A 25483-nucleotide genomic window follows, 5' to 3' on the forward strand; every position below is an offset into this window, starting at 1 on the left:
ACAGCTGTTCTGAGCTGGGGAAACCAAAGCCAACAAGTGCCCCAGAGGGCTGTGCTGGACATCACCAAAGCACAAGGGCACTAGTTACCCCTCCACCTACCTGAGGAACACCTCCTCCATGGTGGTGACCGAGGCGCCATAGCTGGCGATGCCCAGCTCCTCCCGCCTCTGCTCCAGCTCTGTGAACAGGGCCTCAAACCTGAGCAGAGAAGGGACATATCAGATACCCACATTCATGGGAGGGGACACTCGGCAGTAAAGACCCTCTGGGCATCACTCCTGCAGCTGGCTGGAGTGCCACCCTCAGCACTGCAGGAGGAACTTAACCCCATTCTCCATGACCAGCGCTGATGCAGGGAGCAGCTTCCCTTTCCAGTAAGCCTATGAGACAGTGTGAAGACAAGGGGACCCTCCAGGGAGGGGCAGCAGAGCACAAGGCCATTACCTGTGTGTGCTCTCCTTGGGCAGGATGAAGGACAGCTCTGCCCCAGCATTGCTCTCCATGGTGGCGTTGGGCACGTACTGGCAGATGAGGCGGGAGATCTCCCCCAGGTTGCAGTAGGGCTCCTTCACCATGACCATGTGATATCCTGCCCCTGGGGGGAGCCATGAGAGAAGGGAGAGGAGGGTCAATCCCAGCCCAGCCCGGCCTGGGGAAGGGGCTGGAACAGAGAGGGATGCACAGGCACCGCTTTGCACCAGACACAGACACAATACAAGAGCAAATGTGGGGATGGGCCTCAGGAGAGGCCAAACAGCAGGACAGGGAGCAACCAGCCATCAGGCAAGGAGCAGTGGATTCCCTCCCTGCTCTCTATCCCCCTCCTGCTCCTCTCTGGCCACAAGAAGCCACGGAGCACAGCCTGCTGCCGCTCCCGTACCGTATTTGCGCTTGAGGAAGAGCGAGGAACCGCAGCACTGCAGCTCGCCCTTGGCCATGATGGCTATGCGGTCCCCCAGCAGGTCTGCCTCATCCATGAAGTGAGTGGTCAGCAGGATGGTTCTGTTGCTCCTCTGCTGCTGCAGGAGATCCCACGTGGCTCTGCGAGAGGCTGGGTCCATCCCTGATGTCGGCTCATCCAGCATCACCACCTACACAGAGGAGATGCGTGAAGGTCAGAAAGGGCTGGGAGAGGCCCAGCAGCACAGGAGAGGACAACCTCAGGGCCCAGGAGGAGCCTTGGCCTCACAGCAATGATCCTGGGGAGCAGCTACCAGACTGCAGAGCCTCAGGGCACGGCCCTCAGAGTGGGGGTGCTCCTGCCCGTTCTCTGCTGTCCTTGCTTCTCCCACTGGCTCACCATAGAGGAGGAACAGCCTCAGAGCCACCCCAAGGACCTGCACTGGTCCCAGGTGCGAGGTGAGCCCACCGAAGCGACCTGCCTTGGAGTCCCCGATGAGGGCGATGCCGATGGACAGCTTGCGCTTCATGCCCCCGGAGAGAGCCTTGGTCAGGGAGCGGCGCTTGTCCTCCAGGTTGAGGATCCTCAGGATGTGGTTGATCTCCTCAGGACACTTGGAGAGTGGGTATCCCTTCAGCTGCCAGACAGGGGAAGGGAGGGATGAGTACACCTGCAGGGCTGCCAAACCCCACCACACTCCCTCCTCCACACACAGACAGGAAAGCGGGGAAGCAGAGATGGACTCCTGCCCACCCCTGCAGGAGCTGGCACAGCTGGAGGGTGGTTCCATGGAGTTGTGCTCTGTGAGACCCTCCACTCCTCCACCAGCCTGCAGATGAGGTGGGAAGAGGATGCAAGGACTGTTCTGCTTATCACGGAATCACAGAATGATTTGGGTTGGAAGGGTCCTGTAAGATCATCTAGGCCAACTGCCCTGCCATGGGCAGGGACATCTTCCACTATCCCAGGCTGCTCCAAGCCCCATCCAATCTGGCCTTGGGCACTTCCAGGGATCCAGGGGCAGCCACAGCTTCTCTGGGCAACCTGTGCCAGGGCCTTCCCACCCTCACAGGGAACAATTTCTTGTGTGTATCTCATTTAACCCTGGCCTCTCTCAGTGTGAAACCATTCCCTGTTGTCTTGTCATTCCAGGCACTTGTCAAAAATCACTCTCCTGGAACCCTTGTAGTCACTGCAAGAGGCTCCAAGGTCACCCTGGAGTCTTCTCTTCTCCAAGTGAACACTCCCAGCTCTCCCAGCCTGGCTCCACAGCAGAGATGTTCCATCTTCTGACCATTTTTGCACCCACTTGATAGTTCTCACCACACTTCCCCACCTCCAGAAGCCTCCCCCAGGGCTGCCCCCCTGCTCAGTGCCAGGCTCACCCCTGCATAGAAGTGGAGGTGCTCTTCCACTGTCATGTTGTCGAAGAGGACATCGTGCTGGGGGCACAGCCCCAGGCTGCGGCGGATCAGGACCATGTCCTGGGAGATCTCGTAGCCATTGATGTAGGCCTGCCCGCCCGTTGGGGAGTGCAGACCTGTGGGGAGCAACACAGCAGCTCAGGGTGACCCCAATGGCAAAGAGCCAGGGGAAATGTGGAGGGTCCTGATGAGCATCCCCCAGGAAGGTCCTGTGAGCCCCCTGAGTTGCCAGGAGCTGCTCAGAGCAATAGAGAACAGAAAAGGACCATCGAAGGGCACTGTGTCCATCGTGCCAAAATAGGTATCCTGGAGCCCAGCAGCTCAAGAATGACAAACACTAGTTCCACCTTATCTGCCTTATCATGGGCAAGCCTACAGAGAGCAATCCTACACCAGGTCCCGTCTCTTCTCACGGCTCTCCAGCACTCACTGGCTAATCCCACTCTTGTGGAGGGCTGAGCAGAGATCCCTCCATGCTCCTTCCATCTCCCTCTCACTACCCTGGCACTCCTGCCCAATAGCTCAGCAAACTGAAGGTGCTCCAAGGAAGATTAAAAACCCCTCCCCACCTTCAGAGACAGGGTCTAGCTCTCCTCTGAGGGTGAAGCAATCAGTTCCCACAGCAGAATGCTCCTACCTGTGAGCATGGACAGAGTGGTGGTCTTCCCAGCACCATTGTGTCCCAATAGGACGGTGATCTGCCCTTCGTACATGTTCACTGTCAGGTCCTTCACTGCCTCTTTTGTCTTGTTTCCCACTTTGAAGACCTGTAGAGATCATGTCTGTGAACTGGTGCTACACCTCAGGCAAGTGTCTCAGCTCCACCCAGCAGGCAAAGCCTGGCATGCTCATGGGGTGTTAGCAGGAGACAACAGGTCTAATTCAGATTAAATTCAGATGTCAACAAGTTAAATACAGATGTCACTGCATCTCTAAGTACCCAGCACTTCATCCCACCACAAAATGCAGCTCTGGGGAAGAGCCATACCCCACCCTAGGGCAGCAAAAAGATATAGAAGCTGCCTGCAGGCAACAGATTTTACAAAACCAATATTATGGTTTGTTTGTGCCCTGCTGGGCAGTCAATACCTTGGATAGGTGTTTTATTTTGATGCCTGACACGAGGTCAGCTGGCTCCTCCTCAATGTACTGACTCTTCAGGGCTTTCTCGGGGTCCTCCTCCTCCTCTTTCTCTTTCCCCACAACAGTCCTGGGCTGCCCGCACCAGTAGGAGGGCTGACAGAGGAAGGGAGAGACAGAAATCAGGCACAGGCAGAGCCCATCTCTTCTTCCCAGCCTTAGCCACCCTCCTCCTCTCAACAATCTCGCAGGGATCTCCCAGACCGCTCTCCTTGGCCTGGGAATTACCAACCAGAACATCTTCAGCAGGCAGGACTGACAAGATGGAACACCTCCTCTTGCCCTCCTGCCTTCCCCCATCTCTCCCTTACAGGACTGCCTGCAGCTTTTCCCCATCTTCATCTCCATGGAAAAAATTCCATTGAGAAGTAAAATCACCCAGGTAGAATCATCCTGCCAATGACAGCCCTCCTCCAAAACCCCTGAGAAACACTAAATTACAGCTTGGGGTCCACCTGCTGCAGTTACAGCCACTTTTTTTTTGGCCTGGCTCTCTAGGAATTAAACTAAGTGTTTGGGACCTTAAATCCCGGTGGGAATAACAACTGAGTAACTCCTGGATGCAAGATTAGCTTTTGTCAATGGCTGCATCTCTGTTTCCCTGGTCTGACTGCAAGAAGGAGTGAAACCACTCTGGGATGGGGAATTTGGAAGGGAGAAGTAAAAACCTCTCTATCAAATAACAAAGGATCCATCTCCAGTATCCAAATCGAACATATCCTCTGTGGAGCCATGGAGTCGCAGTGCCCACTGCAGCTGCAGCTGCGAGGGTGACGCCAAGTGTTTGGCTTGGCAGAGCAAGGGCAGCTCAGCTGAAGGGGTGACAGTTGTCACCCAGCCCCTGGCATGTGGCGGCTGGCAGTGGGACACAGGTCACCCATGCCCGTCTGCATGGCAGCGCTCAGGGGTGTCAAATAGCTGGATCTGGTTGCTCCCACCTGGGGCTTCTCTCCAGTGCCTCTGCTTGGACCTGGAGACATTTAAGAGCACCCTGCATGCCAGGAAATGCTGGGAGAGAGATTTAAAGCCAAGACGACCTTCATCCACTGTAAAAATCTACATCTGCATCAGCCTTTGGGGAGGACATGCTGCAGACCCCGTGGCTTTGGAGGCCAGATGGTGCCACCCTGGCCCATCAGATTGGCCTGCTGCATGGCACAGAAGTAGTGACTGCCCCAAGTGACAGCCCTCAAGCCCAGGGAGGGCTATAAGCAGTGCTCACCGTGAGGAAGAAGTACCAGGGCTGTGGCACACCGTACTCCCCGGGGAACACGGCCTCCACGTACCAGGCCACCACACCATAGAGCACTGAGTCCAGGAGCAGCATCCCCAGCACCTGGGCCAAGGTGAAGTTGTCATCCACGCTGACAGGCTTCATGAGGTCCCTCCACTGGATGCCAGTCCCTGCAAGGCACAGAGGACACTGCTACCTCTGCATCCCCAGGACCATCTTCTCCAGGACTGGCAGAGAGCAGCCCCTCTGCCAGCTCACTGCTCCGTAACCAGGAACACCTGCACAGCTCTATGATGCTCTGGGATCTGGAGGGAAAGGAGGCACTGACACCTGGAAGCTCCCCACCCCACCATGCTCCTTCCATGCCATTCTCTGCCACTGCCTGGGAAGAAACAATCCTTTCTCCAGCATTACCCCTCTATCACTACAGGCCACCAAGCTACTGCCACACTTAGTAAATGCATGGCTCTACTGGAACCAACAGAAGACTCTTTTAAATTGAAGAAATTAAAGATATCTATTGTGAAGGAGGAAATGGAATGGTTCCCATCCATTAGAACAGAATTCCTTTAGTAATTAAAGTGAGGATGGCATTTTGCACAGCCCAGGGGCACAGGCACAAGTTTGGAGAGCCCTGATATGCGAGAAATCAGCTCTACTAAGAAGGAAAGTGCTTCTTCTCCCCAATATCCTTCCACCAAGCCAGTCCCACCCCACCACAAAATCAGGCTGGCAGGAAGGGGATGCTCCTCTCCCCAGGAACAGAGGGCCCTGCTCACCTTTCCCTTCAAACATGCCGATGAGCTGCGCCCCCATGGCCATGGCCACGTTGGAGATGAGGCAGGATGCCAGCTTCTGGCTGTGGGACATCAGGTCGTAGCGGGGCGAGATGAAGAAGTAGGGGATGTAGGAGAAGAAGTAGAGGAAGCCACCAGCAGCAGCTGCGACATTTGCTGCCAGCACGGGGAAAAGCAGGAGGGAAAAGGTCAGGGCGATGGCACCCAGCACACCTCACCAGCTTCCCATCCAGGGACATCCCAGATTTGTGCACAAAGCATGGTTACGCGGGGGCAGGACAAGGCCACGCCCACATCCCACAGCAAGGCAGGAGCTTGACCCCAGTCCCATGGGGGGCAGCTGCAGAAGCCCCCTGCCCATCCCAGAGCAGAGTCTGGGGCCAAGTCAGCCAGATGAGACCCTAAGACAGGAGCTGGTCATAGCACTAGGGAATGGTCTGGGCTGGAACAGACATTAAAGACCACCTTATCCCACCTCCTGCCATGGGAAGGACACCTTCCACTAGACCAGGTTGCTCCAAATCCCATCCAGCCCGGTCTTGAACACTGCCAGGGATGAGGCAGCCACAGCTTCTCTGGGCACCCTGTGCCAGGGCCTGCCCACCCTCCCAGGGAACAATTCCTTCCAAATATCCCATCCATCCCTGCCCTCTGGCAGTGGGAAGCCATTCCCTGTGTCCTCTCCCTCCATCCCTTGTCCCCAGTCCCTCTCCAGCTCTCCTGGAGCCCCTTTAGGCCCTGGAAGGGGCTCTGAGGTGTTCCTGGAGCCTTCTCTTCTCCAGGTGAGCACCCCCAGCTCTCCCAACCTGGCTGCAGAGCAGAGGGCCTCCAGCCCTCGGACCTGCTCTGGTTTGGGAAGCAACAGTACCCACACCCGTTTCCACATACTGTGCAGCTAAAAATGGGAAGAAATGCCCCCTCCACAAGTTGAAGTGGTCAGTAACAAAAGAAGGCAGCGTGGGGAAACTCACCTCGTGAGAAGAAAGTGCTCACCATGAAGTTGAAGGAGATGGAGGAGATGGAGAAGATGGCGAGGAAGGTGAACACCAGGGTGGGGTCACTGTTGGTGAGCACTGCTCCCTGCTCACTCACCTGCCAAGAAAATCTTGTGAAGCCCAGAGCTGCTGGAGCCAGCCATGGCTTTAGCAGTACAGACCCGATGCTCTCCAAGTGTAGGAGACAAACTGAGTGAGTAAGAACACCCAGAAACTCTCAGATCACTCCAGAGAGAGGAAATAAAGATTGCCATCATGTGATGCAGGGTCTAAGGGACAGGGGACACCCTGGCCAGCACCCAGACAGCCCCCTCCTGCTTCCCCTGTTGTGGGCACATGCAGAGAGGAGAGCTCGACGCCCTCCAGAGGCTGTGGGAGCAGAGTGGTTCTGCTTTGCATGCAGTGTCCCTGGGGCTCCAATCCCCACCTCCCTCCTGCCATGCATGCAACTGTGGGGTAGCACTGCCCATCTCAGTCTGGGAAACCTAAACTCTAGTCTTTAGAGGAGCCCTGGGACACCAGGACAGTCTTATGGCAGAGTGGCCCTGTCACCCCTGTGCCTTGCCAGCAAAGAGCTCGTGCCCTGGGGACAGAGGCTCACCTTGACACAGAAGAGCACGGTGACGAAGAACACGGACACCAGGAGGAAGAGGAAGAACATGAGGAACCAGGCGCTCCAGTGCAACCAGTTGCTGAGGCCCATCATGTGCATGTACTCCTGTGGGAGGTCATGGTGTCACCCAGGGCTGCACCCACACTCCCTGGGCATGGCTGGGGCAAGGCGGAGGTGGCTTTGCCCCGTGGCACAAGCAAAGAGGTGGCAGCCCCAGATACCACCAGAGTGGTCCTGCACAGCCACCTGCATGGCATGGTGTCCCCCACCTCCCCAAACAAGAGCTGCCACCACTGCAGGAGTCCCCAGAGAGCTGAGCTGAGCCCAAACCCAGAGCAGGGTGCCAGTGGTGCCACCGGGGCCACCCAGCAGAGGGCAAGACACCCAACACCTGGGGGAAGCCAAGCCCTGCTGCTGCAACCACATGGCTGAGCTCCAGCCGCCCCCACACCACACACACAACGGGTCTCTACACACAAAAGGCAAAACTCTTCCTCCCAACAGGCTGAACTCTTGAATGCACGAACTCTGAACCCACACATGCTGCCCTCTCTCCCAGCCCAGGAGAAACACCATCCCTGTGGTCCAGCATGCCAGGCTGCACAGCAAGGAGAGCCCAGGCTCCTCATGGCAGCAGGATTAGCAACATTCTTCCCTAGGACTCATTAATCTGCTGCCATCCCCACCTCCTGCTCACTGGCTCTACACCCAGCAGGGATTTTGTTCCTAATCTAAAGGAATCATCCATTGGGAAAGGCTGCAGAGGGAGGGGAGCACATCCCAGCACTCACCTTCAGCTTCTTCTCCTTCTCGTGCACGACGGCACGGACGATGTTGAGCGAGGTGTAGGTGAAGCTGAGCATGAGCAGCAGCGGCAGCTGGTTCTGGATGGCCAGGAGGAAGAGGTCGTTGACGTAGGCCGGGAAGGGGAAGCGCTGCACCACCACGGTGATGTTGTCCAGCAGGCTGGCAGAGCTGGCACTGGCGTGGTACTGCATGATGGCCCTGTCCACAGCGTGCTGCACCGCCAGGAATCCCTCCCGGAGATAACCTGCCCGGCAAGAACCACACCAGGAACAGAGATGGGTCTGGGGTCTGCAGGGACCAAACCCCAGAGTGCAGAGGAAAAGCAATATTAGCATTACTGTGACACAGGGGACTGGGGGAGGACTGACACCACAGCAAATTCATGGAATCGCTGGTTTGGTTTGGAAGGGACCTTAAATCTTATCTCGTTCCACATCGTGCTACGGGCCTTCCACCAGACCAAACCAGCATCTCGAATAACTATCATTTAAAAGGAGCTGCCAGGAAAACTCTGTTCATGGTCACTGTACTGCAGCACAGCTGTGACTTTGTAATGGGGAGATTCTCTCTCACCATCCACCACCACAAGTCACTGGGCTTGTGTTTCATCCCTTTTTCTTTGTAAACCAAAAGAGTAAACAATACTACACAGGTTGCAGTGAGAAGAAGTATATCCTGCGACTCACATACGTGGCTTAAATTTTTGTGCATCAGAAAACATTGAAAATATTTTCATATCCCAACAGCATCTCCCAAGTCGGAAGGGACCCACAAGGATCATGAGTCCAGCTCCTGTCCCTGCACAGACACCCCAACAATCCCACCCTGGGCATCCCTGGCAGCGCTGCCCAAACACTCCTGGAGCTCTGGCAGCCTCAGGGCTGTGCCCATTCCCTGGGGAGCCTGGGCAGTGCCCCATCACCCCCCAGGGGGAGAACCTTTTCCAAATATCCAATCTAAACCTCTCTTGACACAGCTTTAGATAACAAAATAAATTTAAAATAGTTTATTTTTAAGTGGAATTGGTGCCAAGTGTTACCTGAATAGGAACTTAAATCCTCTTACAAAACCCCAAATGAACACTTTGAAAGTCTGTCGGCTAAAATGACCCATAGAGAGAGAAGATAAAAGTGGAATTATGAGATTGGGAACTTTATTTGATATTAACTCATGTACTGAGCAAACACTCTGGGGCTCTGCTTTATTTACACACCGTGAGCAAAACCTGTTTGCCCACTTCCTCAGCCTCACTCTCCCTGAACATTGCAATCGAACACAGAGGGAGAAATCCCACTGAGCGAAATATTCCCTTTGCTACCACAGGAGAAGTTCCCAAAAATCCAGTCCTAAGCCAGCACCAGCTCCAATAATGTCCCTGCTGGCTCCTGCTCTGCCAGTGGTTTGGCTGCCCTTAAACACCTCAAACCACAGAACTGCTCTATTTACTTTTCAAGTACTTAAGCAGTACAATAAACACTAGGCACTTTGGATCGTGAAATAAAATTTCCATTAAAAATCGAAATGGGAAAAATATTAAATTTTAAAATTATTCACGCACATTAAAATTTGTTCTTATCCAACCCTGCCCAGCACAGGTGCCCAGAGGCCAAGCAGTGCCCATGAAGTCACAGGATAAAATTTAAATAAAGGATAGCTATAATGAATACAACAAAATTGTAAATATAGCCCAATTGTATCTAAGTAATAAATAATAATTCAACAAAATAAAGACAAATTAATTAATATATAAATAAATATTAAGGAGCTCGACAGTTAATAATTAATTAATATTTAAATATTAATTTAAAATTGCATCATTATTTGATGAATTGTTTATATATGTGTAAAACGGAATATAAACATCTATATAAACACATGACTATTTAACTACGTATTCATAAAGATTTATATGTAAATTGAAAAATTTTAATATCTATATAAATATTTAAACATCTGCTTGTATATATATATAAAATAAACATATGCTTCATAAAAGTTGCTCCTGAGAGTTGTAGAAAGCAATGGAGGAAAAAGCCTCAGGGCTCCAGTGGGTTTTGGAGACATGGCACTCCCAAGGGAGGCTGTTCATTGAGACAGCTCAAAAACCCCCACTGTCACATGGGTGGGGTGTGGGTTACCCTGAACAAATGTGAATATGAACAAATATTTAACTGTTCGCCTCAGAGAGATATAAATTTAAGGCTGGCATAAATATAAATCAATACTTCATTACAATTAACTGAATTTATTAATTTCCTTTAAATGAACCTATTTCTTTAAAAGCTCAGAGCCTGTCAGGTGCTGTAGAAAGGTCCTCGGGGTGCTCACCTGGTGTGCCCCCATCAGCAAACTTGGCCTCGCGGGGCCCGGGCAGCTGGAAGAGCGGGAACAGGTAACTGGTGTGCCAGTCCCGGTCCAGGTTGGGGTTCAGCCCCGTCTGCTCGCTCCGCGGGGCGTTCCTCGGGCTGTACTTGAAGCGCAGCTCATACTCCACCTGCAAGGGGCACGCCCAGGGTCGGGGGTGGCTGGGACAGACGGCGGGGACACCCGGGTGACACCTGGCTGGGGGAATCTGTCCCCGCCTTCCCCTCGCTCACCTGGAGGGGCAGCGGGGCCGAGCTGTGCGGGAAGCGGTGCTGGAACACGACGGCGGCCAGCACGCTGCCCGAGCGGTTGTCCAGCCTGACGTACTCTTCAAAGTCTCGCTCCGAGGGGAAGCCCTGGGCTGCGGAGGGAAACGGGGAGATGCAGGGATGGGGCACAGCAAACGCACCCTGCATTGTGCTCAGCTATCACCGGGAGCGCTGCTGGCTCCAGAACAGCAGGGATGTGCCGTGCCTGCTGTCAGACACGGGGGAATTACACAGGATGCTGCCGTGTATCCTGGCCATGCAGACATTCTTCCTCCTTGAGAGCAGGAGTCAGCTTTCCCACAGAAAATCCCAACAGTTTGGAACACTAAGTGCTAAAATTTTCTGTGCCAAAAGATTTCCAAAAATACCCTTTCACAGGGAAGTGCTGCCCCCTTCTTTAACTGTTTTAGAGTGATATTTTTCTAAATGGAAACTGCAATGAGACCAAAAAGGCAGCCCAAAATCCTGTCATTTTAGTGGAAAAAAGTTAAAAAATCAAACTATAGCCTTGAAGTTCAGAAAAAAATGGTGTTCCAGGAACATGAGGATTTAGAATTAGTCACAGAATGGTTTGGGCTGGAAGGGACATGAAAGGCCATCCAGTTCCAAGACCATGGGCAAGAGCACGTTCCACTGGACCAGGCTGCCCAGAGTAAAAATTCACACCAAATTCTGAGGTGGAAGGGGCAGCCCCAGCCCTGCTCACCTCTGATGTTGATGGGCAGAGCTCTTTCCACTGCCTCGGCGATGCTCCGGACCGCGCTGCTGTTGGAGGGGACATAGGCCAGCTCCCAGGGGTTGCTGGCATGCTGGGAGGAGAAGAAGCTGGGCAGGTCGTGCACAGACTCAGAGGGGTAGAGGGTGGCATTGGGGTGGCTGACGGAGTGCACACGGTGCCGCAGCGCGATCAGGATGGCGGCGAAGAGCAGCGGCAGGCACACCTCGATCACCGTCACCAGGATCTGCCGCTTCTGCAGGCCAGGGGAAAGACACAAATATGGGGGCAAGGATAGAAAATATATTATGTATCTGTATATACACGGACATCTAGATATCTACCAATACACAGATACCTAGTACATGCTCTCTCTCTCAAGAGATAAAAAAGAAGATGCAAACACAGAAGGTAGATGAGCACACAGTTACAAGTTTCAGGGCAGGAGAACACCAAGGAGCAATAGCATTCTTGCATTCCACAAGGTTTCACAACCTGGGTTTTTCCAGAGGCCGGGAATGACGCTGTGCTGGTTTCCACATCCTTCAGGACTCTCCAGTCAAGGTGTCCCCTACCCTAAGCACTGCTCCAGCTCAAACCAGCCTCCATCACAGCGTTCCTCACAATGCTGCTGGGTAGAATGACCCAGGCTGGTCCTTTGCTCCTTCCCTGTGCCCTGGGGCTCCGCCATATACAGCAATGCTGCTGGAACCAGCACAACTTTTCCTGCTGGAGCTGAGTTGCTACAGGCAGCTGGACATGGGTTCTGCATCCCAGGATGGGGCTCAGCAGAGCCTCTGGCTACAGCACAGCAAGCACACTCATGGGAATACCCAAGCCACTACTGCACTACACATAGTGGCTCTTTTTTTTTTTTTTTTTTAATTGAGGTTCAACAACTGGAGAATGAATTCAAACCCTGCACTCTGGACCTTCGTGCCTCAATTCCCCCAGGGTTACCCCTCCTGTACAATGCCCCCTAGCTAGTAACACTCCTCACCAACACATGTTCATTAGGACTTCAAACTGGTGTCCCACGGGAACTGTGGTCATCTGAGCAACCTGGTCTAGTGGAAAATGTCCCTGCCCATGGCAAGGCAGTGGGATGGATGGACCCTTCCAATCCAAACCACGCTGGGATTCCATGATTTCCTCCTGCAAACTGAGCTGCCTTCACCCCAGGCCAGGCTCAAGAGCAGCACAGCATACTCAGCCTCAGCCGTGACAGCTCGGATATGTCCCTGGCCACAGAGGTTCATGGCTGCTCACTTAGAGCACGTGCCTGGAGCAGCAGCAGCAGCATTAACCTTTTCTGAGGCCTCTGGCTAATTTGGGCTTCAAAAGACATGGGGATTTTCCACCCTCCCCTTTGCCAGGCTGGAAAGAGGAGTTTTAGTCTCACAGCTTTGCTGTCTCAGCAACTGGATTTTATCCAGTAGCCAGTGGGCAGGCTCAGGTGGGCAGAGTCTCCAAGTGGGGCAGGTATAGGGAGCCCTGAGCACAGCCTGGACATCCTGGGAAGGGAGGCAGCCCTGCAGGAGCCAGGGTGAATGGGATCTTGGATAGTTTGTCAGGAGATGATACAGGGACTACCACTACCCTGACTCTCAGCACCCACTGCCAAAGCCCAAAACACCTCTTGGGGCTTCCCCTGGGAGGAACAGTCTGCTCCAGCCACAGCCAGCCCTGGCAGCATAGACAGGAGGCAGCAACTTTGGGCAGGCAGGGAAAAAGGAGCTTTCCCAAGCCATGCTCATAAAAGCGAACGCTGCAGATGTGTGATGGGTTTATAATGCAGCCCTGGCAGCCCAGCTGATTTACTATGGTACTGAACCTCTCCCTATCTCCCAGGCTGCCTCCAGAACAGCTCTCTGCCTCCCTGAACTTGCAGGCTCATACACATTCACCAGCCCTGCGGCAGAAGTCATTCAAGCGCTGTATTCCAGAAGTGACAGAGATACTCATCCATAATCCCCACCTCCGCCTGGCCGGAGCAGCTCTGGAGAGCCACGTGTGCCAGCCTCCATCCTCACAGCGGGGTGGGGTCACTTAGGAGCTCTGCGTCTTTATCAGAACAGGAGTTTTAGCTGTATCCCGGCACATAGACCCGAGTCAGCTTGTGGCCTTGGAAAACACGCTGAGATGTGTCCCCACCCTGGAGCACACCAGAAAACAACGCTTTTCTCCTGAAGAGGAGATGGGGGATGCTCCTGGCTGCATATCAGCCCTGCTGACAGCCCCTTTTGTCCCCTCCAAGCCCTGCGCCCTGTTCTGTGCCTGCCAGAAGGTTGGGTGCAGCCAGAACTTCCTTCTTCCTTTGGTTTATTTTTACAGCAACGCTGTGCTGAGCTGCAGACAGGTAATTGAAAGCGTAAAGCCAGGCTGCAGCCACCCCTGCTCCCTCCTCTTCCCCTGCATTCTGCCAGGGCTGGCTCTGGGTCCCAGCAGAGCCACAGCACCCGCCCAGGAACACCCGCACGCTGCTAAAGGTGCTGCGGCCTTGGCCAGCACCAGCCGGGATCTGCCGGCCCTGAGTTCCTCAAATCCCTCAGCATCACCCAGCTGCCACGGTGGGAGGTGGGCTGGCAGTGGGTGCCAGTGGTTTAATATTTTTAAGACCTCTAAAATCTTCTCCTGAGAGCGATAGAAAGCAATGGAGGAAAAAGCCTCAGGGCTCCAGTGGGTTTTGGAGACATGGCACTCCCAAGGGAGGCTGTTCATTGAGACAGCTCAAAAACCCCCACTGTCACATGGGTGGGGTGTGGGTTACCCTGTCCCAGGAGAATGGGAACTGAGCTCATTGCCAGAGAGCAGGCAGGGGATGCCAGGGACAAGAAAACTGAGTACATAGCAGTACCCATAAGATCCCACCGCCCAGCACGAAAGACACCACGTGCACAAATAACCCAGTTTTCCTGTGAGAGATACCCTTTGTCCAGGGGGGAGATGTCCTGAAGGAGCCAGAGGCTGGGCAAGCTCTGATGTACTACCCCCATTTAGCGGTGTCAGAAGCAGCCCCCCAGGCGCAGTGCCAGCCTACCTGCAGGATGTAGTTCTTCCAGAGCAGCAGCCTAAACTGCCTGAGCACAACCATCCTCCCATCAGAAGGGGCTCAGTGCCAGCACCTCTGCTCCGCAGGACCCTGGAGGAGAGGAGAGAGCCGTGAGTGCCAGGTGCTGGTGGAGCTGGGCAGTAGGAGAGCAGCACCCCACACCCCATCCAGCCCAGGGCAGCTCTCTGCTTCCAGCCTGGTGCCACAGCAGCTGGCTTGGCCCCAAATAGGGCAAAATAACCACTGTGTTCCCTCTGCTAAGAGTAAGAGCCCTCGGGTTCTGGCATGGCTGCTCCCAGAGATGGAGGCGGCTGTTTCAATACCCAGCCTGGGTCCTTCCCAGCAGCCTTCCTCGAACTGCAACACAGGGTTACAGAACCACAAACACCACCCCCAGGAAGGCCATCAAAGCCCTGACAGCCCATTATTTTGGGATGGGTGGAGATTCCAAGTTGTGCCTCCACCTCCTGCCGTGTGAAGGCTTGGTTCTGCAACACCGCCGGTGCTTTCCCAGCAGAAACTCTGCCCGGAGAGGCGAGGATGAGAAAAGGGCAGGGAAACACAAGCGGAAGGTCGGTGCTTGAGGACGAACCCCCGCCACCTCCTCCCCTTCTCGGGAAGCATTCGCCATCCCTTCAAGTTGTTTGTGTCTCCATTTGCAGTGGCATTTCCTGACGGAGCAGTGCTGTCCCACTGGCTGGGATTTTGGGCTTGCAGACCGGTATGGAGAAGGAAGGGGCAGCCCTGGCACGAGCAGAGCCTTCCTGCCCGCGCTGCCGGACTCTCGGCAGCCCCCACCGAGCAGTGCCAACCTCTGAGCACGACAAATCCCGACAGGATCACAGCGGGCAGCGGCCGGGGCCAGCTCCGAGCCGGTGCTCCAAAGCTGGCAGCACTGAAAGCTGCCACAGGGACACGGACAGGCACATAACCCACGAGCAACGCCCTGGAAAATGCTCCACAGCACGTTCCCCAGCCCTGGTTGGGGTGGCATCAGCTCTTTGGATGCAGCAACCTCAGCAGAGGTTTCAGGGTGCCACAGTAAGGGAAGGGGAGGTTGCTGGCCCAGCCTGCCGACCTTGGCTCCCGGGCTGGTGAACGCACACAGCGAGCACAGCTCCGGTGACAAGAGAGCTGCAGCAGGAGCAACCTGAGACTCACACAGGGCGGCAGGCACAGCAACAACATCCACCTGCCTCACCTGCTCTCTGCTACCAGCTCCTTGAGCTCTCCAGGAGCTTTCTCCAGCCTTGGCACACACCTTCCAGCCCCAACCCTAAACCCAGGAGCCTTCTCCTGCCCTGGCACACACCTTCCCAGGCTCAACCCTAAACCCAGAAGCCTCCTCCTGGTTTTGCAAGCACCTTCCCAGCCCCAATGCTAAACCCAGATGTGTTCTCAGAGCACAAAAAAAACACTGTCTCTTTGCCACTCCATGCACAGAAGACAGATTCCCACAACAGCAGGGACATCTGTGTTCAAGGCTCTTTCTCCAGGCAGGAAAAAGCAGAAGAGATCTTATGCTTCAGCCCCAAAAAGTCCATCAGAACCCCCACGCAGAGCAAGCAGGAAAGGAATAGCAATGGAGACTTGGCAAAGGCACCTTCAAGCGCTGCACAAAAGTGCCATGTCTCCAGCTGACCTCTGGCTCACATGTGGCCAAGCAGAAGAGTCCATGCTGTGCCACAGGATCCCTCAGCAGGTCCCCCAGGCCCACACACAGCAGCATCTGAAACTCCCCCAAATAAGCCCCCCCACCCCCAAGCAGAAATCTTTGCCATGCACCCCTTTGAAGGAATCAAGAGCAGACCAAGGGAATCAAAGTTGTGGCTCACTTTCAAGAGGACAAATGCTGCAGGTCAGGCAGGAGCAGGCTGCTGCCCTCGCAGACATCCCAAATCCTGCTCGCCCTGCCGCACCCTCAAACCCAAGCTGCCCCCCCGACTGCCCCCATGGATCTTACGGCTGCTGGGAAAATGTCAAGCAGCTCTTGGGTAACACAAACACTGTGCAAAGACTGAAAACTCCAGTATTGCCAATAAATACTTTCCAAGTTTTTAAGTGTTCCAAGAAAACTTGTTCTGGATGTTTTGCTTGCTGAAGGATGAGAGGAGGAAGAAGCTAAGTTTAAAAAGTTCTTACTGGATTTGAGAGTAAAAATGGTCTTCCAGGCTCTATCCAAAATATGTTTTTTTTTCTTCTAACCCAAAAGAGAAAAGCTGTTTTGGGAGATGCTGCCTGGGTCACCCCTGAGATGTCCATGATCAGAGGCAGCTCAGATGGGCCCATCTTGGGCAGGAAGGGAGGGCTGAGTGCCACAGGTTGATGATGACCTCGGAGGCACCAATGTGCCTTGCAGGAGGACATGGGTGGCACACTGGGTTGTCCCTGCTGGAGATGCTCCTGCCTGACCTGAAGCACTACATGATAACACTGAATTTCCCACCAAGAGCCAGGGTCAAATATATGGGAGAAGAGAGATGTGTCCACCACCAGCTTCTGAGAGAACAACCCAGTTCCCCTCCCTGCTCTCTGCATCTGACCACAGCAAGAGGAAGGGTCTCCTGAATACATAAGTGTGGACACACCCTAGCCATCCCCAGGGAGGTCAGTGAGGAAGGAGACACTCCAGCCTGCCCACAGCCTGCATGAGTGGATACGAGACTGGTCCTCACCACCTGGTGCTGACCAGCCCCTGCTGCAGTATCGAGCTGTACTGGATAAAGTGGTAGCACCAGCTGCCAGCCTGGACCAGAGCTGTTCTGGTGGATTTAGATGAAGACAGGCTGAGGATTGGCAGGGATCAAGGCCACAGCATCCAATCTCCTGACCCACTTCCACACCGCCTCGTTGCTGGGAGGTGGCTGTGCCCGGCCACCGCCTCAGTGGAAAGGGCCAAGCAAAGGCCACACGCTCCTGGGAGCTGGCGGTTATTTTAGAGCACACACCGCATTTCTGCTCTTCTGATGTCCCGTTCCCATAGAAACCAGCCCTGGAAATGGCAGACGTTGCCTTTTTAAATATAAACCCGGCATTTCTTCCTACCGGTTGACAGAGACACCGTGTCACCCCTACAAGATGAGCTGCCAGGTGCCTGCACCTCCACAGCTGAGGAGCACGCGGTGCCGGGGTGGTGGCATCACACACCTGGTGAGAGCTTTCAGTCCCATACTGTCACTGGAGCAGGAAATTCCTCTCTGTTCCCCACAGTATCTGTGTTGGAAATTAAGCAGCCATAGCAGGGCAAGGACTTTTTTTGGCCACTGTTTTCAGGAAGAGCAAGTGATTGCCAAGGCGGGTGCGTCCAGCAAGTCCCAAAGACACTGCAAAGAGCAACCAAGGCCAGCAGCCACCAGACCAGCCATGAGTGTTCAGTGACACAGAGCTCTCGCTGCTGGTGTGTTTTCACCTTCTCAGTGTTCAGAGAGATCTGGGAGTCACGACACAGCCAGACCAGAAAAACCTCACCCTGATTGTGCAAACAATAATAAAACTTTCTAAGATGCTGTAAGGCTGGTGGGGTGCTGGGTGCTGCAGGGACCAGTGACCATGCAGCCCATTACAAACCCAACACCCACTGCCTGATAGATATGTGAGTCTGGGTTTGACCCAGACAGGAACTTCAGGCCTTGAAATAAAGAAGAGAGCTGAGGCTGGATCCTGTTTGCAGAAAGAGCAGTTGGCTTGTGTCCAGATGCTGCCCTGCAGTGGGAATGGGTTGGTGGAGCCTGATGGGCTCCATGGTTGTGTCTGTAACTGCCTTTGTGCTGGGGCAGCAGCAGGAGAGGGGGGACAAAGCTGCTGCAAGAGATGGTCAATCCCTTTGCCTTAAAAACAACACTGCTGGCTTGCCCAGCGAGTTTGCAGTTGCCCATAAAATGACAAACTCTGCAAACTCACTGGCCTCATGGATTTAGCAAGAACAAGGTCTGGAGCCCAACACACGGGTTTCTCATGGACCCTTGTACAACCCTGTTCCTGCCCTGCAGTTGCTAAGTGGCTGGGCAGGACAGGCCACCTGGGCAGTTGTGAGCAGAGGACAGGGAGATCCCTTCTGCTTCTACTTGGTTTTGAAAACTTGCAGGGATGGGGACTCCACCACTGTTCCGGACAGTCTGTACCAGTGTCTGACCCACACCTTCGATGAAGAAATTTTCCAACCTAAACCTGCCCTGGTACAACCTGAAGCTGTTTTGTCGTGTTCCATCACTTGCCCCCATGGAGCAGGGTCCGACCCCCAGCTGCTGCATCCTCCTGTCAGGGAGTTGTGGACTGAGAAGGTCCCTTCTGAGCCCCCTTTTCTCCAGGCTGAGCTCCTCCAGCTCCTCCTCATAAGACTTGTGCTCCAGACCCTTTCTCAGCTCCGTTCCCTTCCCTGGACACGCTCCAGCCCATCAAGGTCTGTCTTGACATAAGAGACTTTCTCATACCGAGCCAGGGCCCCGGGGCGCAGAGGGACCAGCACATGCCCCCTCGGTCCTTGCAGCCCCGTGTCCGTTCCCCGGCAGGGAGGGGTGGCCCGAGGTCCCCCGGGATGCCGGCGGGTCCCAGCCGTGCGCAGCCGCCCGCGGCTGCCGGAGCGCGGCCGAGCATCCCCGGCGGATCCCGCGCGGCGCCGCCTCCATCCGCTGCAGCCGACGGGGGACGCGACCCGCGCGGGCCCGCGCAGCAGCCACCGCCGGCATCGAGCCCGAGCCGCGCCGGAGCGCGGAGGCGGCAGCGGGAGGAGCCGGCCAAGGGCCCCGGCGCTGCCGCAGCTCCGGGCGGGGCCGCCCTGCCGACCGGCCGAAAGGCCGCGGCCCCACGCATCCCCCGCCCCGCCCGATCCCCCCGCTCCTGCTGCCATCACCCCCGGTGCTCATCACCCCCCAGCGCCCATCATCCCCAGTGCTAGGGCCGGTTCCGGCGCCCGTTGCCCCCCCCGGCTCACTCACCGGGCCGGGCGGATCCGGCTGCGGCTCCGGCTCCGGCTCCGTCCGGCCCCGCCCGCGCCCGACGCGGGACCGCGGCACCGCGCACGCGCCGGGAGAGGGCGGGACTGGGACCGGAGCGGGGCGGGACCGTGAGAGGGTGAGAAAATGTATATGTGTGTGTGTGTATATATATATATATTATATACATACACACGTGTGTCCGTGTGCACCGCTGTGTGCTCATATAGATGTGTGCGTGCCCGTGTGTGTGTATATGTGTATGTATACACACGTGTGTCCGTCTGCACACGTACGCGCCGCGTGCGTTCATGTGTATGTGTGTCCGAGTGTACGTGCCCGTGTGTGTGATCCTGTGTGTGCGTGACGTGTATTTTACTGTGAACTTCTGTGAAGTGTGTGTGTACACGTCCCTCTGGGTGTGAATTCTCAGTGTGTGCACACACCCCCGGGCATTGCATGTGTGTGTGCACAGGGCATTGTGCACCTGCGTGTGCCCCAGGCGTTGCACGTGTGCCAGGTGTACGTGGATGGATGTGTGCGCGCACCTGTGCCACTGTGTGAGAGCACACCTGGGCGTTGCACAGCCGTGTGTGCATGCACTGGGCATTGCACGCCAGGTGTGCGATACACACATTCACACGTGCCCACCTGTGTTGCCGGTGGAGGGGGCCTCTGGGAAACCCCGAAACTGCCCAGGCAGTTCTCGGCAACAAGGTATCTTGCAAGCCTTGCCCGAATAGAAATCAGGCTCGCAAGGCAGCTTTCGAGCCAGCAGAGGAAGAGATTCAGGAGATTCCATAGAGTTTTTATTTTTTCTACGAGGGGGGTCTGGTCCGGCAAAATCCAATGGGTGGGGCTTTAAGGAGTCTTTTTATAGGGTTTAAGGGTTTTGTATTTTGCACCAATAAACTACAGAATTCTATAACTAACCAATCTACAAAGGACTTTAGGGGAAAAAGGGACCAATTATCTAAAAGGAAAATGGACCACTAAAATCACAGGGGTCTACAGGGGGGCGAGATGCTTCTTGGTATTAGTCACTCTAAGCAAACAATTTCTTATCTTAATGTATCGTTTTCCATAGGGCCTTCTCTAGGGATTCAAAGATGGTCTCTGCTTCAGAAACGGTTTCTGCTCCCTCTACACACGTGGACACCCAAGTGTGTGCAAGCGGCCATGTGTGTGTAGGGCTCTGTGTGCGTGAGGGGCCGCGCGTGTCCGTGACAGGAGCTCACACGCACTGTGGGGGCGGTGCCGTGAGCGGCCGTGGTGGTTCCTGGTGCAGGGTCAGTGCTGCCATGTCCATCTGTCCATCCACCCCGCTCCCGAACAGCAGCACTCCACACCAGGCCCTGCCTTGGTGCCCTGGTTTTTGGAAGCAGGTGCCAGCTCCCCTGCGTGGGAATGTGGCACTCCTGGACCACTCCAGGGGTCAGGTGGAATGTTCCAGATAAGGATGAAAGTGCCGGTGATGGAGTGGGGTCGCAGTTGCTGGTGTCTGGCTGCCCTGCCCATCCTGCCCACTGGCTGCCAAGTTGGCAGGAGAAGGTGCTGCTGGTGCTGAGAACACCAAAGTGGGGAAAGTTTGCACAGTGTGGGGAGAAGAAGGAGGAAGAGAAGGGTGGGGAAAGGGGACTGCAACAAGGACAAGGACAACCGTGGCTCGAGGCAGCTCTACTGAACAAGGAACATGGGGTACCCCTTGGCCCCCAGCCATTGTCTTTTTCCACATGATAAAGAGAAGGAATTTAGGCATCAGAACAGGCTGCTGAGAAAAGTGTGGAGTCCCTGGAGGTGTTCAAAAATCATGTAGATGTGGCACTTGGGGACATATTTTAGTGGTGGCCTTGGCAGTGCTGGAGGAACAGCTGGACTTGATTTTAGAGAACTTTTTCAACCTAAATGATTCTATAATTCTATGATTCCATAGTTTTTTGGGGTCTCCATGTAGCTGAATGCCACAGTGATGGCTTTGAATATGACTGCTTTGTAAACTGTGTTCCTCTCTGATCTCGGGGATTTGTAGCCACTTGCTGGACCCGGGCTGGCCCTGGAAGAAGAGGAAATGAACTGAGAACCAGGGCAAGGGTGAAGTATCTGGGTATGGGAGCAGGAATCAGCAGCATTGGTGTTAAATGAGGCCTGCACAAACAGAGAGTGGCACTTGTGACTGCACTGCTGAGACCCCCTGAGCTGGGAGACCTCACTCTCCACCTTGGTGCCTTTGATCTTGGCAGTAGCCAAAGCTGAATTTTGGCTCCCCAGAAGCCAAAATTACCTGGAGGAAGTCACAGCTGGGGTGCTTGCAGTTGAAGTTCTGACTGTCTGACCTCTACCCAGACCCCATCTCCCACTTGACTGCACTGGGAGAGACCTGGACCCAGTGCCTGTCTTCAGAGCTACAGCTGGGAGCCCTGTTCCTGCCCTCCCCCAGCTGGTTCCACAGACACCAGAGGAACTGAAGCTGTCTCCCATGGGTGACTGAGCAGCCACCAGACCACAGCAAAGCTTCTCTGCTCACACTCATGTCCTTAGCAGCACACAGCAAAGCTCATTACAGTGCTCAGAGGCAGGAAGGAGCTGCCTGGCTCAGAGCTGTCCCTCAGCAGAGCCACACGAGTGTTTTGAGACGTGGATGATGCAGGTTGGCCAGGCGTGGGGATGGCACATGCCTTCCCTACAGGCATGGCCTGGCTCAGGGCTCATCCTCTCCCTGTTTGCCTTCCCCATCGCGTGTCACCCTTCTGCATGGCATCCTGCTGTGGCCACCTCGGGAATGGTGTGGCCTTGCCCAGCATCTGCGTCATCAGGCCCCAGGCCGTGTCTCACGTGATGCCAGCAGCCAGCTGAGTAGTCACAGGTAGCTATGGGCCTGGGGAGGATCTGGGACAGTCACTGCCTGTGGTGACACGCTGGAGCCTCACGCCAGCCCGGGCTGAGCCACCTGTCCACACCCCTGCTCAAGCCTGGGTTTGATCCTCCCCAATTACAGCTGCCTCAGTTCTCCCTGTGACCTTCCCTGTTGCCTCACACAGTGCCTCTCCGTGCCTGCCTTTGAAGGAAGCTGAGCCATTAGATCAAAACAAAAATCTTGCCAAAGAAAGTATTTACAGGCTCCTCATGGTGCCTAGAACAGAAGACAGGAGATGTTGCAATGAGGTGCAGTGGCATTGCAGTGACTCAGCTCACACCCAAGGCTGGGAGTGTGCAGGAGACTCAGCCGAACACGGGAGAAACCCAGAGAAAGGCAGGATCAGGCAGTGAGGAATTAAGCACTGTGGATCAGGCAGAGGAGACAGCAGGGATTAGGCAGTGGGGAAGCACTTGCCTGGGGGATGTTCCTCTCTGACCTCTCACATCAGCCCCTGGAAGGAAGAACCAGCCCCTGTGCCAAACTTGTCAACCTTGCTCCTGCTGCCTGCTGCTGGCATCTGTGTCCCTGAGATCATGGCTCAGGCTCCTCCACCACCTTTCCTTGCTGGCTCTTGTCATCCCCATCTTCCATGGGGTTATTCCCAAGGGACAGCCACAGGGGCCATCCTGTCAACAGCAATGGGGACATCCGTCCTGCTGCTTCAGATCATCTAGGTTCAGAAACCCCAGCCCTGCTCACCCCATACATGGTTTCAGGGTTTAACCTGTGTTAAAGGTGCTGGCTGGCTCGAAACCATCTTATTTCTGTCCATCAAGGACCTCCCCCTTCCCCATCCAAAAGGCAGGACAGGTTGGCAGGGGTGCTGGGGTGAGGGGGGGTATGCCAGTGAGTCCCTAGGGCAGCCATGCCAGCGTGGGCCTGGCACAGGGTGCTCTGGCCCCTCATCTCTCAGCCAGCAGCCAAATGCAGATATTGGGAAGAGGAACTTGATTAATTCCCCCTTCGCTTCCTCTGCTCTCCCCATAGCCCTGCCACCCTCGTTAGTTTCCAGGCGAGGATTTTGGCTAGGATTCACTAGCGCTGTCCTTGTGTGACCACATCTGCACTGCTCCTTGCCCTCCATCCCAGCCTCCTGCTGGTCCCCGCTGCGAGGGAGGAAGGAGCGTGAGCAGGGCACACACCCCATGATGCTCGGTGGCACCTTCCTCCAGAGCAGCTGGTGGCTCAGGGACATGCAGCAAGGGCTTCCCTGGACACATCCTGGGAGCTGTGGTGCAGGGACAGACATATCAACTTCTGCTGAGAGTATTTTCCATCTTGTCCTCATTTCTTCCCATCCTTTACTTTGCTGCAGTGCTGCATGGTGCAGCTCTGGGACTGGCATTTTCTCCCCTGGAATGCCATTGCCCAGGAGTAAAATGCCAGGATGGTGGTTCTGGTTAAAGTGGGTGAGTGGATCCAACACCTTCCCATGCTCCCCCCAGACTTGCCAAGGGCCAGATCTCTTGGGCTTCTTTTCCCCAGAGTGGATTCTCTATTTCCTTTCACCCCAAGGCACGTCAGCCTGCAGCCCCACAGTCTTGGCTGCCAGGCTGGAGTCTCCTGGTGTATCACTTTGCCCTTTAAGTGCTGGGAAGATGCACAGTGAAACAGACTCCCCTCGGAGGGCTCAGACACAGGAAAATCTCCATGGGCTGGGAAGGATAACATGGGAGGAAGCTTTCCAGAATACCTGCTGCTCTTCCCAATCCCTGCTCTCCTCAAGTGTTATCTCCCTGGCAGTGCTCTGCAGGGAGCTGGCACAGTCTCTGCCCACACCAGCCTCCAGCAAAGTGTCCCCAGGGTGTCCCTGTGTCCCTGCTGGGGGTTACAGAGCTCCAGGCCCTTGACAGACCCTGGTGCACCACCAGCACGGAGGAGATGTGGCTGGGAATTTCAACTACTATTGCTCGTCTGTGCCTGGGTGAGCCTCCCACTGTGGTGGGAGCTGGGGAGGCAGCATGGGCTGGGACACCTGGGCAGGCTCTGCCTGCACTGCCCAAAGGCAGCCTAGTTGTCCCTTCAACCCAGAGAGGCAGCTGGTGGCCCCAGGGCCACTTCGCACGGGTGTGCCAACAGCTAAGACCTCTTAAAGCTGCTGGATTGGCTATTTGGAGCTGAAAGGGTTCCAAGGCCTCTCCCAGGACTCCAGCATGGCTTCTCAAGAGGCATCACTTCAGGATGCAAGAGTTGTGTAAATGAAAAGGAACAGCCTCATTTCATTAAGAGGCTGAAGAACTGGCAGCTTTGGGCATTCTGTCAAGTTCAAAGATCTCTGCCAGCACCTGAATTCGATAAGTCACGTGTTTGGACTGCTGGCAGTGTGCTGAGAAGCCAGGGGTGAGATAAAGGAGACATAACTGAGCTGGCACCAAGGAAACTCCTGCAGGGAGGAGACAAGGATCTTTCTGTTGCTACCCCAGCTGTCTACACTATCCCAGAAGGCACAGCAGCACAGACTTGGAGTTGGACTCAGTGATCCTTGTGGGTCCCTTCCAAATCAGGATATTCTGTGACTCTGTCAGACCATCCTCAGCATACAAAGGCCACAGGGAGACAGGTCTTCTAAGAATCTACACTTTTCCCTCTTCCGAGAGCAAGGGAAAGTTAAAAATTGATCTAACCCACTGCTTTAGAGAAGTTGGAACAGGGCAGTGTACTGCAGGTTGCTCCAGAGGCTGTCCAGTAGTCAGAGCCCTCTGCAGCCCAAAATCCAGACTGGTTTTCAATGCCTGAGGTAGGAAAGAGGGAGAAAATTCCTGCTGAGAGCAGGCGAAAGGTGCAATGCTGCAGACGCAATCTCCTATGGAGTGACTGCAGGCACCCAGATTGCCCTGCTGATGCAAATTACCAGTTATGAAATGGAGAAATTTGTTAATTATTTCCCTTTTCATCTATTTATTATGAGTTTCTTTTTTATTGCTAATTATTACTTTCAATACAGCACTAAGTAGGATGGAGGTTTCTCCTCTCTGATGATGGCTTGGTGGCTCTTGAAATAAATCTTAAAGAATTGCGTTTTCTCAGTATTTTCTGTCTGCCTTTCCCTATCATTCTGTTTTCTCAGTTTTTCTTGTATTTATGGGGTCTGACTTTTTAAAGCACCCTGCATTTCTGTTTACTGCATGGATTCTTCTCTCCCCAAATTGAATGCAATCAGGTCACTGTTCCCTAGGCAACCACCAACAAAATTATAGAGCTATGATCAAGAATTAACATCTTAAGAAAGTTTAAAAAATTAAAATGGTAATTGCAAGACTTCATAAATCTGCTGAACCAAGGTATTCCCAGCTGAGCCACTGGTCACTGTGGAGGGCTTGGGG

At 54.6% G+C, this 25483-nt stretch overlaps 1 protein-coding gene and 1 long non-coding RNA gene across 3 annotated transcripts in view; one reads left to right on the top strand and one right to left on the bottom strand.

The window, feature by feature from the left end:
• ABCA3 (ATP binding cassette subfamily A member 3) overlaps positions 1 to 19287 on the bottom strand; it is a 30879-nt gene extending 11592 nt beyond the window's left edge. Inside the window, exons 1-17 of one of the 2 annotated variants that reach the window (XM_014888550.2) lie at positions 19247 to 19287; positions 14301 to 14402; positions 11252 to 11516; positions 10510 to 10637; positions 10241 to 10406; positions 7897 to 8156; positions 7094 to 7210; positions 6469 to 6589; positions 5480 to 5653; positions 4689 to 4870; positions 3416 to 3562; positions 2964 to 3093; positions 2288 to 2442; positions 1384 to 1539; positions 882 to 1092; positions 446 to 596; positions 101 to 199 (exon numbers count right to left, since the gene is read on the bottom strand). In XM_014888550.2, coding sequence (XP_014744036.1) covers positions 101 to 199; positions 446 to 596; positions 882 to 1092; positions 1384 to 1539; positions 2288 to 2442; positions 2964 to 3093; positions 3416 to 3562; positions 4689 to 4870; positions 5480 to 5653; positions 6469 to 6589; positions 7094 to 7210; positions 7897 to 8156; positions 10241 to 10406; positions 10510 to 10637; positions 11252 to 11516; positions 14301 to 14354 — 2516 coding nt within the window. In that variant the 5' untranslated portion in view covers positions 14355 to 14402; positions 19247 to 19287. Of the gene's footprint in view, positions 1 to 100; positions 200 to 445; positions 597 to 881; positions 1093 to 1383; positions 1540 to 2287; positions 2443 to 2963; positions 3094 to 3415; positions 3563 to 4688; positions 4871 to 5479; positions 5654 to 6468; positions 6590 to 7093; positions 7211 to 7896; positions 8157 to 10240; positions 10407 to 10509; positions 10638 to 11251; positions 11517 to 14300; positions 14420 to 19246 lie in introns of those variants that run through there. The other variant, XM_088174686.1, reaches the window with a different exon arrangement.
• Positions 19288 to 19342: 55 nt separating this feature from the next.
• LOC148221930 (uncharacterized) lies at positions 19343 to 25189 on the top strand. The gene is made up of 2 exons (XR_015807280.1): positions 19343 to 19382; positions 20331 to 25189. It is a non-coding gene; the product is annotated as an uncharacterized LOC148221930 (long non-coding RNA).
• The last annotated feature ends 294 nt before the right edge of the window (positions 25190 to 25483 follow it).

Source organism: Sturnus vulgaris, chromosome 16 (genome assembly GCF_052056855.1).
Source record: "Sturnus vulgaris isolate bStuVul1 chromosome 16, bStuVul1.hap1, whole genome shotgun sequence".
In the NCBI taxonomy this organism is placed as follows: domain Eukaryota; kingdom Metazoa; phylum Chordata; class Aves; order Passeriformes; family Sturnidae; genus Sturnus; species Sturnus vulgaris.